This window comes from Chiloscyllium punctatum, chromosome 1 (genome assembly GCF_047496795.1).
Source record: "Chiloscyllium punctatum isolate Juve2018m chromosome 1, sChiPun1.3, whole genome shotgun sequence".
NCBI lineage: Eukaryota > Metazoa > Chordata > Chondrichthyes > Orectolobiformes > Hemiscylliidae > Chiloscyllium > Chiloscyllium punctatum.
The window spans coordinates 29095981-29111969 of NC_092739.1; the positions used below are offsets into that span (position 1 = coordinate 29095981).

At 41.4% G+C, this 15989-nt stretch overlaps 1 protein-coding gene across 5 annotated transcripts in view; it reads left to right on the forward strand.

Annotated features, from left to right (window-relative positions):
• alpk1 (alpha-kinase 1) overlaps positions 1 to 15989 on the forward strand; it is a 142582-nt gene that overhangs the window by 85335 nt on the left and 41258 nt on the right. For all 5 annotated transcript variants that reach the window (XM_072583629.1, XM_072583621.1, XM_072583611.1 and 2 more), the window contains one exon: positions 15517 to 15715. In XM_072583629.1, the coding sequence (XP_072439730.1) occupies positions 15517 to 15715 (199 nt within the window). The remainder of the gene's footprint in view (positions 1 to 15516; positions 15716 to 15989) is intronic.

Below are 15989 nucleotides of genomic sequence, written 5' to 3' on the forward strand. Positions count from 1 at the left end.
ATTGAGTTATTGTCATGAGAATTTATTTCCCCATCACCAATTTTGATTGACTAGCACTGGTGTGGAAGTATTGAATTGTTTGCCAAATTGGTCACTCCAGAGGTTTGATACCAATATGATGTGGCTATTAATTCTCCACTATTTCACACCACAGTGAAGCCTATTGACACAGTGCAGGAAATGGTGTCTTGACTTTGCATCAAGCCAGGAAGTCATGGTCATAGTAGATAGGGTCACAGAGTGTTATAGAGAATGTACAGCATGGAAACAGACCCTTCGGTCCAACCCATCCATGCTGACCAGATATCCCAACCCAATCTAGTCTCACCTGCCAGCACCCAGCCCATATTCCTCCAAACCCTTCCTATTCATATACCCATCCAAATGTCTTTTAAATGTTCCAATTGTACCAGCCTCCACCACATCATCTGGCAGCTCATTCCATACACGTACCACCCACTGCGTAAAAAAGTTGCCCCTTAGGTCTGTTGTATATCTTTTCCCTCTCACCCTAAACCTATGCCCTCTAGTTCTGGACTCCCTGATGCCAAGGAAAAGACTTTGTCTATTTATCCTATTCATGCCCCTCATAATTTTGTAAACCTCTATAAGGTCACCCCTCAGCCTCCGACGCTCCAGGTAAAACAGCCCCAGCCTGTACAGCCTCTCCCTATACCTCATATCCTCCAACACTGGCAAAATCCTTGTAAATTTTTTCTGAACCCTTTCAAGTTTCACAATATCATTCTGGTAGGAAGGAGACCAGAATTGCACACAATATTCCAAGAATGGCCTAACCAATGTCCTGTACAGCCGCAACATGACCTCCCAACTCCTGTACTCAATACTCTGACCAATTAAAGAAAGCATACCAAACGCCTTCTTCACTATCCTATCTACCTGCAACTCCACTTTCAAGGAGCTATGAACCAACACTCCAAGGTCTCTTTGTTCAGCAACTCTTCCTAGGACCTTACCATTAAGTAGATAAGTCCTGCTAAGATTTGCTTTCCCAAAATACAGCACCTTGCATTTATCTAAATTAAAATCCATCTGCCACTTTTCAGCCCATTGGCCCATCTGATCAAGATCCTGTTGTAATCTGAGGTAACCTTCTTCGCTGTCCAATACACTTCCAATTTTGGTGTCATCTGCAAACTTATTAACTGTACCTCTTATGCTCTCATCCAAATCATTTATGTAAATGACAAAAAGTAGAGGACCCAGCATCAATCCTTGTGGCACTCCACTGGTCACAGGCCTCCAGTCTGAAAAACAACCCTCAACCACCACCTTCTGTCTTCTACCTTTGAGCCAGTTTTGTATCCACATGGCTAGTTCTCCCTGTATTCCATGATGAATAGGAATGTGAGATTGTCTCTTCATCTCAGCTCTGGCTATGACTACACTTCGTTTTTGTTGAGTGTAATACACAATGTAGGTAAAGATCATCCATTGTAGTAAGTTTAGGAAGCCACTAATGCAAATAAAGCAGGCATTAAGGACTGACCTCCTATTCCTTCACAAGAAAAGAGCAATCCCATTTTGGACAAACACATTCAACAGAGAGCCAGGCCTGAATCCCCGATGTTGTTTAAATCAGTACAAAACAAATTTCATTGGACATTAATTCATTAACTTTAATCTTTAGGTTTGGCCTTGGTGCCATGCTTGTAATTCAATGTGTAATCTTGTGCAAACACCAAAGTACATAGGGACGAAACAGTGACCGAACAGAATACTATATGTAATTTAGCTGTTGATTTAGCATGCACTCACCAGTCTCTTGTCAGGATTTGTCCTTAGGAATTTTATTCAGCCAGCTAGGACGTTGCTCAGAATTATTTTAATTGTATCAAAAATCTGTCTTTGAGCAGTAACATAGAAAACACCTCTTATAGGAAGGATGTTGTGAAACTTGAAAGGGGGTCAGAAAAGGTTTATAAGGATGTTGCCAGGTTGGAGGGTTTGAGCTGTAGAGAGAGGGTGAATAAGCTGGGGCTATTTTCCCTGGAACATCAGAGGCAGAGGGATGACCTTATAGAGGTTTATAAAATCATGAGGGATATGCATAGGGTAAGTAGACAAGGTCTTTTCCCTGGGTCCAGAACTATAGGGTGAGAGGGGAAAATTTAAAAGGGACCCAAGGGGCAATATTTTCATGCAGAGGGTGATGCGTGTGTGGAATGAGCTGGCAGAGGGAGTATTGGAGGCTGGTACAGTTACAACAATTAAAAGACATCCGGATGGGTGCATGAAGGGCTCTTGCCCAAAACATGATTTTCCTGCTCCTTGGATGCTGCCTGACCTGCTGTGCCTTTCCAGCACCACACTCTCGACTATGAGTAGGAAGGGTTTGGAGGGATATGGGCCAAGTGCTGTCAAATGGGACTAGATTAATTTTGAATATCTGGTCAGCATGGATGAGTTGGACTGAAGGGTCTGTTTCCATGCTGTGCATCTGTAGGCCTCTGTGACAAGCATCCTCCATTGTTTTAAAGAGCTTTCTGTACAGCAGCACATCATTGGCAAATTACAGCATAATAAAGACAATTTCAATTAGTAAGCATTTAAAAAATTATTAAAAATACTTCCCAGCTCAGGCAGCAGCTGTGGAGAGAGGAAGAGAGTCAATGTTCAAGACTGGTGATCTTTCATTGGAACTGAAGAAGACTAGAAATGTAAGACATTGCAAGACAATAGAAGGAAGACAAAGACGAGAACAAAAGGGAAGGTCAGAGGTTGAATGTGGGTGGGTGAAATGACCTGATGAAAGAATTGATGATGATAAAGCCGAAGAGAATGGTAAAGGCCATTGTAAAAGATTCATAGGGCAGAATTTTCCCAGTGTCTGAATGACACAGGCAATGGCAAGAAAGTTTAAAACTTATGATGAGAAAGAAAAACAAATAAGATTCTGAACATCAAGAAAGGACAGCCTGAGTTTCCCTTTAAGTTTCCCTTTAAACATCCTGAAATTTCATACTTAAGTCAAAATTTGGGAAAATTCCCTCAGATTCTGTCAGATAAGGCCTAAATGGCTACCTAACAGCCACCTGAATGTGACTGCTCATTAGTTGACTCCTAGATCCAACTAATCTAGGAGTTGGTTGGTCACTAATTCCTAGATTAGTCTCAGGTGCACATTCTGGTGAGTACACCACTGACATTTCCAGGCAGCTACAGCAAACGATGGCAGAGTAGGGTTCTTAAGCTAGAGCTCAACTGTTCCATCCATTTCTTTTCTTTTTCCCCTTTTCGTGATTTTTTTTTCTCTTTTTCATCCTTTTCTTCTCCCTACATACCTCCATTCCTTGGATGGCATCAGTGGTGCAGAGTTGAGCCAGTGCAAACTTGAGGGATTCCCAGCCTTGAGGAAGCCCAGCGTGGACTCCATGCTTTAGGACTTTAGGAATGTAATGCTAAAGGTTTACCTTTACTGCTTTGTTGTTCTAATTTATACCTAAGATGTTGTGCAGGTATCTAGCTTTATAAGGACTGTAATGCTGATCTTTTAACTGCATTTCTTCATTTTTTTTACCTAATACCGAAGATTTTCAACCTAGGCATTTTTGTACCTAAGGTAGCGCCGGAAATAGCAACCTTGTACATTTTTTGCTATACTCATGTATCCCTGTACTTGAGTACATGTAACAATAAACCTAATTCTAATTCTAATTCTCACATGGGGTTAAGTTGTTGTCAAAGCCCACTGCCCCAACTGCAACACCGAGCTTGTTATGGAAAATAAGGTGAAGTAGTGCAAATACGAACAAATTGCTTCAGTAACCGCCTTGACACATTCACGGGTTGAGGGTTCAAAGATCCCACACAGATTCCCAGTAGACCCATGGAAGCAGTCATTTGCATCACAATTAAGGTACAGGTGGTTTGCTGGCCTGGAGAGAGCATTGAGAGGTTTCTTTAAATTTTCTTATGGGGCATGAGTGTCCCAGGCTGGGCCAGCAGTCATTGTCCCCCCACTGCTAGTTGTCCTTGAGAAGGTGGTGATGAGTTACCTTCTTGAACTGCTGCTGTCCATGTTGAGTTGTGGGAGTCTCACATGTGGTTATGGTGGAGGCTAGCTAAGGTGACCACTAGATAACCAAGCAGTCTGACTTTCAAATCAGGAATTGTGCTTCCTAGTTTCTCATCAATACCTGGGGAAAAAAAACAACTTACACATAAATGAGGTGTGCTGAGGTAATAATGAGAGATTATGCAAATATGTGCCTTGTCGTTTACTCACAAGATCCTGATTTATTCTATTCACTCATGGGATGTAGGCATCACTGGCTGGGCCAATATTTATTGTCCATCCCGAGTGAAGCTAGTGAAAAAACAAACACAGAATGATGGAAGCAACAGCATGATGAAAGATTTTTGAACTCAGTAGAGTTCAGAAGATTGTACAGCAGGTGTTCCCAAACATTTTCCCATTGTGATCCCAATTTAAGCCAAAAAAAAGTCAAGTTCAGTGAAAAGATCTAGAGAGGATAAGAAACAATTGTGAGGGGTTGATCGTGGGAGGGTATTGGAGAGGGGTGAAGTGATTAGTCAAGCAAGTTTGAGACCTGGTTAATTCCAGTTATTGGGCCTTCTTCAACTCCATCCTCAATACGCTGGGTAAAAAAAAACACTTGGCTGACATAGGAGTTTGCAAGAGCAGAAACTTGTCTGTCTTCTTGCAACACCATTATTATAATACAGCTAAACATTTTGTTTGCATATCCAACCCAGATTGATGGTATAAAGTAAAACAAAAAAACCAAACTACTGACATATTTTTCCAGGATATTCTACAGCTTATAAACCATTACATAGAACATAGAACATAGAACAATACAGCACAGAACAGGCCCTTCGGCCCACGATGTTGTGCCGAACTTCTATCCTAGATTAAGCACCCATCCATGTACCTATCCAAATGCCGCTTAAAGGTCGCCAATGAATCTGACTCTACCACTCCCACGGGCAGCGCATTCCATGCCCCCACCACTCTCTGGGTAAAGAACCCACCCCTGACATCTCCCCTATACCTTCCACCCTTCACCTTAAATTTATGTCCCCTTGTAACACTCTGTTGTACCCGGGGAAAAAGTTTCTGACTGTCTACTCTATCTATTCCTCTGATCATCTTATAAACCTCTATCAAGTCACCCCTCATCCTTCGCCGTTCCAATGAGAAAAGGCCGAGAACTCTCAACCTATCCTCGTACGACCTACTCTCCATTCCAGGCAACATCCTGGTAAATCTTCTCTGCACCCTCTCCAAAGCTTCCACATCTTTCCTAAAGTGAGGCGACCAGAACTGCACACAGTACTCCAAATGTGGCCTAACCAAAGTCCTGTACAGCTGCAACATCACCTCACGACTCTTGAATTCAATCCCTCTGCTAATGAACGATAATACTCCATAGGCCTTCTTACAAACTCTATCCACCTGAGTGGCAACCTTCAAAGATCTATGTACATAGACCCCAAGATCCCTCTGTTCCTCCACCTGACCAAGAACCCTACCATTAACCCTGTATTCCGCATTCTTATTTGTCCTTCCAAAATGGACAACCTCACACTTGGCAGGGTTGAACTCCATCTGCCACTCCTCAGCCCAGCTCTGCATCATATCTAAGTCCCTCTGCAGCTGATAACAGCCCTCCTCACTGTCCACAACTCCACCTATCTTTGTATCATCTGCAAATTTACTGACCCACCCTTCGACTCCCTCATCTAAGTCATTAATAAAAATTACAAACAGCAGAGGACCCAGAACTGATCCCTGCGGAACTCCACTTGTAACTGGACTCCATGCTTAATATTTACCATCTACCACCACTCTCTGACTTCGACCGGTTAGCCAGTTTTCTATCCAATTGGCCAAATTTCCCTCTATCCCATGCCTCCTGACTTTCCGCATAAGCATACCATGGGGAACCTTATCAAATGCCTTACTAAAATCCATGTACACTACATCCACTGCTCTACCCTCATCCACATGCTTGCTCACCTCCTCGAAGAATTCAATAAGACTTGTAAGGCAAGACCTACCCTTCACAAATCCGTGCTGGCTGTCCCTAATCAAGCAGTGTCTTTCCAGATACTCGTAAATCCTATCCCTCAGTACCCTTTCCATTACTTTGCCTACCACAGAAGTAAGACTAACTGGCCTGTAATTCCCGGGGTTATCCCTATTCCCTTTTTTGAACAGGGGCGGTGTTTGTGCAGTGTGTCCAGGAAGCTTTTCTAACGCAGTATGTAGATTGTCCAACCAGAGGGGAGGCCATATTGGATTTGGTACTCGGTAATGAACCGGGACAAGTGGTGGGCTTGTTAGTGGGTGAACATTTTGGTGATGGCGACCACAATTCTGTGACTTTCACCTTGGTTATGGAGAGAGATAGGTGCGCACAACAAGGAAGTTTTTACAATTGGGGGAAGGGAAATTACGATATGTTCATATTGTGTCAACAACATCCTCATGAGAAAAGGATCTAAAATCATATCATCATAGACAGGTTATAGCTCAGAAAGAGACCATTCTGGGCCAGCTTTCTGCAAGATGCATTTTGCAATTGCCCATTCCCCCATCCTTTTCCTGTAACTCTACAAGTGTTTCCCTTCAATTCTTATCCATTTCACTTTTAGAGCCATGACTGAATCTTCTGCCACCATACTTGCAGGCAGTGCACTCCAGATCCTAAAACATACTGCCTAAAAAAAATCTCTTGCCACTTTTGGTTCTTTAGCTAATCATCTTAGTGAGTGACCTGTTGTTCTTGACTCTTTCACACATAGGAACAGTGCTATCCACACCCTTCATGATTTGGAACACCTCTATCAAATCTGTCAAACATTTTTTTCACCAGGAAATATAATCCTAGTTTCTCCAATCTATCCACCTAATCCTTGGAACCATTTTCAGAATATTTTCTTTCCACACTCGAAAGTTTTCATGTTTTTCCATAGTGTGGTGCTCAGAATTGATCATAGCACTCCATTTGAAACCAAACTTTTTTTTAAATAAATACATTACTTCTGTACTCCAGGTCTCAATTTATAAAGCCAGGGACTGTAATGCCTTCTTAATTACTTTCTCAACTTGGCCTGCTGTCCTCAGTGACTTGTGTGCATATACCACCAGATGTCTCGGTTCACGTGTCCTATTTAGAATTGTGCTATTTAATTTATATTGCCTTCTCTAGTTCTTCCTACCAAAAAATATCACTTATCATTTGCTGCATGACATTTCAGCTGCCCATTCCATAATTCACCTTCATGAATTCTATCACTAATCACTTTTGCTGCTAATCATCTGCAAATTTGAAGTCTGATGCATGATTGTACATCAAGAAAAGCATTGATTTGACTGCCGATCTTATTGTTATTCCATTGTTTGCCTTCCCCCACTACTCAGTATTTTCTGTCACTCAGCCACCCTCATATCCAAGCTGCCACTGTTGCTTTCCTTCCATGGCCTTCAACTTTGGCATTTTATCAAATGCATTTTGAAGTCTATGTACATGACCTGCAATAATATCATTAACTGTTTCTCTATTACCTCATCAAAAATTCAAAATAGTTGGCATGTTTTTCCTTTCACAAATCAATGTTTTTTTAAAAATTAATCCCTATTTTCCCAAGTAACTGTGAATTTTGTCCCAGATTATCATTTCCAATAGCTTTCCCACCCAATGGTTACATTGACTAGCCTCTAGCTGATTGGATTAAACTAACTCCCAATGTTGAACTAGAATATACATCTCAATTCTCAGTCCTCTAGCATCACACTGGCATCGAAGGAAGATTATTGCCAGTATAGTTGCAATTTCTCCTTGGATGTTTGACCTATTTGACTTACTTTATTTCCCAAAACCATTATTCCACCCTTGATGGCCACACCATTGAACCACCTAGATCTTGTACTCTGACTTGCTTTCCCAATTATTTTCCATGACCATATCTCTCATACCTTCTTTACTACCATTCATAAACTGTATTTTTGATCAAGCTTTTTGTCACACATCTTAATACTGTATTTGATTCATTTTATTCTTACAATTCTGCAATGTACCTTGACATGTTTCCTACGTTAAAGGCAAAGAAAAGTTGTTATTGTACAGAAATAATAATATTACGATAACTTTGTGATAGAATCTGTGGTTTCAAATATTTTCTTTTTAAGTCAAGGCCATAACAGTCAGGAAAGCTAAAGCCTGGATTTTTGCCACAATGGAGATCTTCTCCCATCTTTTATAAATGGCAACAGAATGCAGACATTAAGACTTTTGTAGCCCTGGTATTTGAAGCCTGATGTATGAAGAGTAGACCCGTTGTGAGCAGATAAGACCATAAGACATAGGAGCAAAAATTAGACCGTCCAGACCATTGAGTCTGCTCCGCCATTCAATTGTGCCTGTTAAGTTTCTCAACACCATTCTCCTGCTATCTCTCCATAACCCTTGATCCCCTTGATACTCAAGAACCTATCTATCTCAGTCTTAAATATATTCAATACCAGGCCTCCACAGCCTTCTGTGGCAATGTATTCCATAGATTCTCCACTCTCTGGCTGAAGAGGTTTATTCTTATCTCTGTTCTAAAAGATTTTCCTTTATTCTAAGGTTGTGTCCTTGGGTCCTATTCTCTCCTATCAATGGAAACATCTTCTCAATGTCTACAATGTCCAGGCCATTCAGTATTCTCTATGTTTCAATTAAATCCCCCCTCATCTTTCTAAACTCTACCGAGTATAAACCCAATATCCTCAAAAGTTCTCATGAACATCCTCTAAACTCGCTTGAGGGCCAATACATCCTTCCTGAGATATGGAGCCCAAACTGCACACAATACTCCAAATGGAGCCTCAGAAGTACATCCTTGCTTTTATATTCGAGTCCTCTCAAAATAAATGCCAATATTGCATTTGCCTTCCTAACTACTGACTCAACCTGTAAGTTTACCTTGAGAGAAATCTGGACGAGAACTCCCCAAGTTTCTGTGCACTTCATACTTCTGAATTTTCTCCCCATTTAGAAAATAGTCCATGCCTCTATTCTTCCTACCAAAGTGCATGACCTCACACTTTCCCACATTGTACTCCATCTGCCACTATTTTGCCCACTCTCCTAACCTGTCCAAATCATTCTGCAAGGAGAAAGTGAGGACTGCAGATGCTGGAGATCAGAGCTGAAAATGTGTCGCTGGAAAAGCGTGGCAGGTCAGGCAGCATCCAAGGAACAGGAGAATCGACGTTTCGGGCATCAGCCCTGAAGAAGGGCTGATGCCCGAAATGTCGATTCTCTGTTCCTTGGATGCTGCCTGACCTGCTGCGCAAATCATTCTGCAGCCTTCCCATCTCCTCAATGCTACCTGTCCCTCTACTTATCTCTGCATCATCTGCAAACCTTGCCAGAATGCCCTCAGCTCCTTTATCTAGATCATGAATGTATAAAGTGAAAAGTTGTGGTCCTAACTCTGAGCCTTGCAGAACACCACTTGTCACCAGCTGCCATCTTGAGAAGGACCCTTTTATCCCCACTATCTGCTTTCTGTCCGACAGCCAAGCTTCTATTCATGCTAACGCCTTGCTTCTAACCATGGGCCCTTATTTACTCAGTAGTCTCATGTGTGGCACCATGTCAAAGGCCTTCTTGAAGTCCAGGTAGATAACATCCATTGGCACTTCTTGGTCTAACCTGCTCATTACTTAGAGTCATAGAGTCATAGAGATGTACAACATGGAAACAGACCCTTCGTCTATGCCGACCAGATAGCCCAACCCAATCTAGTCGCACCTGGCACATATCCCTCCAAACCCTTCCTATTCATATACCCATCCAGATGCCTTTTAATTGTACCAGCCTCCACCACTTCCTCTGGCAGCTCATTTCATACACGTACCATCCTCTGTGTGAAAAAGTTGCCCTTAGATCTCTTTTATATTTTTCCTCTCGCACCCTAAACCTATGCCCTCTAATTCTGGACTCCCCCACCCCCAGGAAAAGACTTTGTCTATTTATCCTATCCAAGACCCTCATGATTTTGTAAACCTCTATAAGGTCACCCCTCAGCCTCCAATGCTCCAGGGAAAACAGCCCTAGCCATTCAACCTCTCCCTATAGCTCAAATCCTCCAACCTGGCAACATCCTTGTAAATCTTTTCTAAACCCTTTCAAGTTTCACAACATCCTTCCAGAATTGCACGCAATATTCCAACAGTGGCCTAACCAATGTCCTGTACAGCTGCAACATGACCTCCCAACTCCTGTACTCAATAATCTGACCAATAAAGGACTCAAAAAATTCTAGCAGATTTGTTAAGCATGGCCTCCCCTTGATCAAACCATACTGACTTTGCCCTTTTTTACCATATACTTCAGAAATCTCTTCCTTCACAATGGATTCCAGTGTCTGATCCATGACCAAAGTTAGACTAATCGATCTGTAAGTTTTCATCTTTTGCCTTACTCCCTTCTTAAACAGAAGTGTCATGTTAGCAGTTTTCCAGTTCTCTGGGACCCTCCCTGATTCTAGTAATTCCTGAAAGATCACCATTCATACCTCTTCAGCTATCTCCCTTAGAACTTTGGGTTATAGTCCATCTGGTCCAGGTGATTTATCCACCTTCAGGCCATTCAGTTTTTCTGGCACCTTCTCCTTGGTGATGGCCACCAAATTCAGCTCTGTCCCCTCACTCTCTTGAATTTTTGGGATATTACTTGTGTCTTCCGCCATGAAGACTGATGCGAAATAATTATTTAGTTCCTCAGCCATTTCTTTGTTCCCCATTACTATCCCTCCAGCATCATTTTCCTGCAGCCTATTGTCCACTTTTGCCCTTTATATATCTAAAGCAACTCTTATAGTCTTCACTTATATTACTGACTTGTTTACCCTCATATTTAATCTGCTCTCTCCTATTTATTTTTTTGTTGCCCTCTGTTGGTATTTGTAAGCTTCCCAATTCTCTGGTTTCCCACTGCCCTTCATCACATTATATGCTTTACCTTTTGCTTTTATTTTATCCTTGACTTCCCTAGTCAGCCATGGTTGCCTCATCCTCCCTGTACAATGCTTCTTTTTCCCCATGGTGAATCACTGTTGTGTCTCTTGAATTGCTCCCAGAAACTCCTGCCATTGTGGTTCCACTGTCTTTCCTGCTAGGCTCCTCTCCCAGCAATTCTACCCAGCTCCTCCCTCATGCTTCTGAAGTTGCCTTTATTCAACTGTAATACCATTACCTCTGATTTTTAACTTCTTCCTCTCAAATTGCAGAGTAAATTCAATCAAATTATGATCACTGACTTTTAAGGGTTCCTTCACCAAAGCTCCCTTACCAAGTTTGACTCACTACACAATAATAAATCCAGTATTGCCTGTTCCCTAGTTAGCTCCACCATGGGCTGCTCCAAAAAGCCGTCTCATAGACATTCCACAAATACCTTTTCTTACAATCCACTACCAACCTGATATTCCCAGTCCACCTGTATATTGAAATTCCCCTTGATCACTGTAACTTTGCCTTTCCTACACATCTTTTCTGTCTCTTGGTGTATCTTGTGCCCCACCTCCTGACTGGAGGCCTGTAAATAACTCCAACTATGGTTTTTTTTTAACCTTTGCAGTTCCTCAGATCTACCCACACAGATTCCACATCTGACTCTTTCTTACTGTTGATTTAATTTCTTTTCTTATCAATAAGGCAACCCCACCTCCTCTGCCCATTGCCTATCTTTTTGATAGGATGTATATCCTTGAATATTCAGCTCCCAATCCTAAATCCCTTGCAGCCACGACTCTGTGGTATCCATCACATCATACTTGCCAATGTCGATCACGCCACAAGGCCATTTACCTTATTCCTTATAAAGTGTGCATTCAGACATAAAACACCTTCAGTCCCTCTTTTCATTGTGGTTTGTTTGTGCAGTGTACTTGAAGTTTGATTGTCAACCCTTTCCATACATTTTGTCCTATTTGTGTTTGTGCTAGAGATTTTAATAACATCTCCTGAGTTCTGCACTTTTTCCTCCTCTTTTATTTCAGGTTTTTTTTAAATTTCCCATACAACGGAACCCCTCCCATTAGTTTAAAGCCCTGTCTACAGCTCGCGTTATGTGATTTGCTAGGACTCTGGTCCCAGCATGGTTCAGATGAAGATTGTCCCATTGGAACAGGTTCCTTCTTCCCCAGTACAAGTGCCAATGCCCCATGAATTCAAACCCATTTCTCCCACACCAATCTTTAAGCTACACATTTACCTGCTTAATCTTATTGACCCTGTGACAATTAGTTCATGGCTCAGGTAGTAATCCAGAGATTATTACCCTTTGGTTCTACTTTTTAATGTAGTTCCCAGCTGTTCACACTCCCTTAGCAGAACCTCTGCCCTAGTTTTATCAATGTTGTTAGTACCTATGTGGATGACGACTCCTGCATCTTTACCCTCCCACTCTAAGTTCATCAGTGGCCCAGATGAGATATCCCAAACCTTAAAATCACGAAGGCAACACAACCTTCGGTACTCTCAATCCTGATCACAGAGAGCAGTGTCTATGCCTCCAACTATCCTATCCACAGTTACAACAACATTTCCCTTCTCTTCCCCCACTTGAATGGCTCCCTGCATCACACTGCTGCAGTCAGTCGGCTCATTCTCCCTGCAGTCCCCATTCCCGTCCACACAGGGAGCAAAACTCTTGAACCTGTTGGACAAGGACAGGAGCTGAGGCCCCTGCAACTCTACTTCCTGAATCCCTCTACCTGCCTCACTCACACCCATGCCAATCCACACCCACACCCACACCCACACCCTCCTCTCCCTGACCACTTGCCTAATTTGTGTTAGTTAGTCTAAGATGTGTGACTGTCTCCTGAAACACAGCGTCCAGGTAACTCTCCCCCTCCCTGATGTGTCACAATATTTGAAGCTCAAACTCCAGCTCATCAACTCTGAGGCAGAGTTCTCCAGCAACTTCAGAAATAGTCACTGAGAACCACAATGGAGTCCACCAGCTCCCACATCATGCAAAAACAACACAACACCTAACCCTTTTAAAAATGTTTTAACTGTTTTTGTATCTCTGCTTATACAAGTTGTTACCAATAAATTAACAAGAATCAGTTTAACACAGATTCAAATTTAGAAGATCCCTTATTAGCCAATCAACTCACAGCCTTCTTGTGATATCAATTTTTAGATGCCCCTCAGAATCACTTCCCTTCCCGGACTACTCTCTGCTTACTCCTGCTCTCCCGAAATGAAGGCCCCAAATCTGAGGTACGTTTTTATATCACTTCCCTTCCCAGACTGCTCTCTGCTCCTCTCCCAAAGTGAAGGTCCCAAGTACTTGAGGGAAGTTTTTATATCACTTCCCTTCCCAGACTGCTCTCCACCTGCCCCTGCTCTGCCCTGGTCCTGACCCTTGTGCATTTCTTTGGATAGCCAGGGAATGATCTTGGAGATGTAAGATACCTCTTTAGATCATTTGAGATGTGTTACCTCTCCCAGCACTGTTGGGGGAGGTACGGTGACCTTAAGTTTGAGTGAAAGCTACAAGTGGTTATAAGATGTAGGTTTATGAATTTAAATGCTTGTTGTTAGAAGCTATTGTGTGTTTTAAATAAATGTTTTTGCTATTAGAATTTATTTATCTAAATAATTGAAAATGTAATAAATGAGCTTTTATGAATAAGATTTTTTTATGATATGGTGAAGTCTGCATCAACATTTAGAAGTTCATCTTATAGAACTTTATTTTATTTAGTCTCTGCTTGATGTCTTCCCGCTAGTAGATACAAAGTGAAACAAAAACAGAGTGTGGGAGAAACTCAGCAGATTTGGCAGCATCTGTGGAGTGAGAAAGAGAGTTCACATTTCAAGTCAAAAGACTTTTCTTTGAAGAAGTCATACTAGAGCAAATGTTCTATCAGAAAAAGTTCAGAGCTTTGATAGTTTATGTGGCTATTAGCTGAGTAGAGCCTTGAGATTTGTTTTTGTTGCATCTGATGTACTTTCTAATGTGCAGACTGCAATTTTCCTGGTATTTGTGTTTAACTTATGTTGATTTTTTTTCTGTTTAATTATTAATGTAAAAGTTAGAAAAAATATAAGCTTGCCTATTGGTTTTCTCACTGGAATTGTTCAATAAATTTGGTTAATTTTGCTTGTTGTTCCCTCCCCATGGATGTAAAATATTAAAGTTATGCAGAGCAAAGCACTTGATTAACTCACAGGCATTAAATGTAAAGGGTTCTCCTATTTTTATTTAACTGTTGTTTTCTCCAATACATTTTGCACTGAAACACTTCTGAAATCAGCAAAAACCCAGGGTTACAAGTGACTTAGATTTTTCAGTGGATTGTGTGGTCATTTTGACAAGATAAGCTGGACAATCAAAACTTGATTGCAAAATAGCAGAACACGTTCACTCTTTACATGTCTAATGTTTTAATAAGTAGCTATTGTAATTGTCAATGTCAATGCCTGAAATGCAAACATCATAGGGCGGCCTTGCTCCTGTCCTGCCACCTCTCGTTCCCTCTATGCCTTTGTTGTGTTTAGCCGAAGGTAGCCATCTTGAGTGTAATTAAAATTATTGAACTGATTGTCACACATACTGAGGCTAAGGGAAAAGCTTTGCCTCGAAACTATGTGATTTGCCTGTATTGCTAAGTAGCATAGATAGTAAATAACAGGTAAACAGTGGCAAAAACAAAAGCATAGGTATAGGCAAATGTTAAAAATTTGAGTCCATTCAGTATTCTAACAACAGTAGAGTAGAAACTGTTGTAAAACCGGCTGGTGCGTGTGTTCAGGCTTCTGTATCTCTACATGTTTTGGTTAAGCAGGTTCCATTTTGGACATTGCCAGCACTGCTGATTATTGAGCATTCCATTATTCTGCTGGGAATTGTCAGAATAGCAATTCACTGTCCAGGTATTCCAAACAGTACTGAAAGCAGGACTAAAGTGCACTCTGATTGTTAACATTGATCTATGTCGTCTTTACTCACTGAGCATAATTTTGACTTTGGTGGTAACTTAATATGATCCTGTCATCCATCTCTGTGTAAATAAAAATCAAGATGAATGTTGAGGAGTGACTTTTCCAATATAGCTGAGGCTACCATATTACTCAACATCAAAATTATCACCAACAAAACCTTTAATATTCTGTCTCTATAGCTAACTTCCAGTCAGTGATACAGCATTTTATTCTGTTTGGTGGGAGGGACACTGAATGGCATTCCATTCAGTATTATACCACATTCTTTTCCATTTAAGATGTATAGTGCCATCAATCTTTTCTAACACTGGGACAAAAGCTTTTGTGCCTTAATAGCTTTTTGTCAATGCTTTTTGCTAGCATATTAATGAGGGGAAATTATCCCACCTTACAGATAAATTTGTAATTAAACAAGAAGCATCGAGCTAATGATTGGACTATTTATTTTAGATTTCTATTTATCTGCCTTGTAGGGTTTTTTTAATTTAAAGTGTATTTTCTCTCCACAGGTTTTTCTGAAAGCCTCAACCTCTGTTGGTGACTATGCTTCAGCAGCTGCCACAGTATTTTTGATTGACAGGTTTCTATACTGGGTCGATGCATCCAGCAAACTTCTGCAGATTGCCAAAAGCCTGCACAGGCGTTGCCATGAAATACCAATCGCACCACAGGTGGTTGTTCGCCAGGCCCGAGTCTCTGTAAATTCAGGTGACATAACTCCTGTTGATCTTTCTCTGTTTCCGTGGCAAAACTCCAATTAACAAGCACTTGACTAATCAAGAGGATATTTTGTTCCATTTGAGATGGGGAGGGGAGAACAGGGGAGAGAATGTCATTTTGCTAAGCGTAGTGCCATCTTTTCAAACCCACTGCTGACCCTTTGAACGCACACAAAGGCTCAGAAGGAAAGGGATTTCAAGCCAAAAGAGTAGAATGAGTGTGGAAAATACTAATTGGTTGCTTTGTTCCCTCATAAATGTAC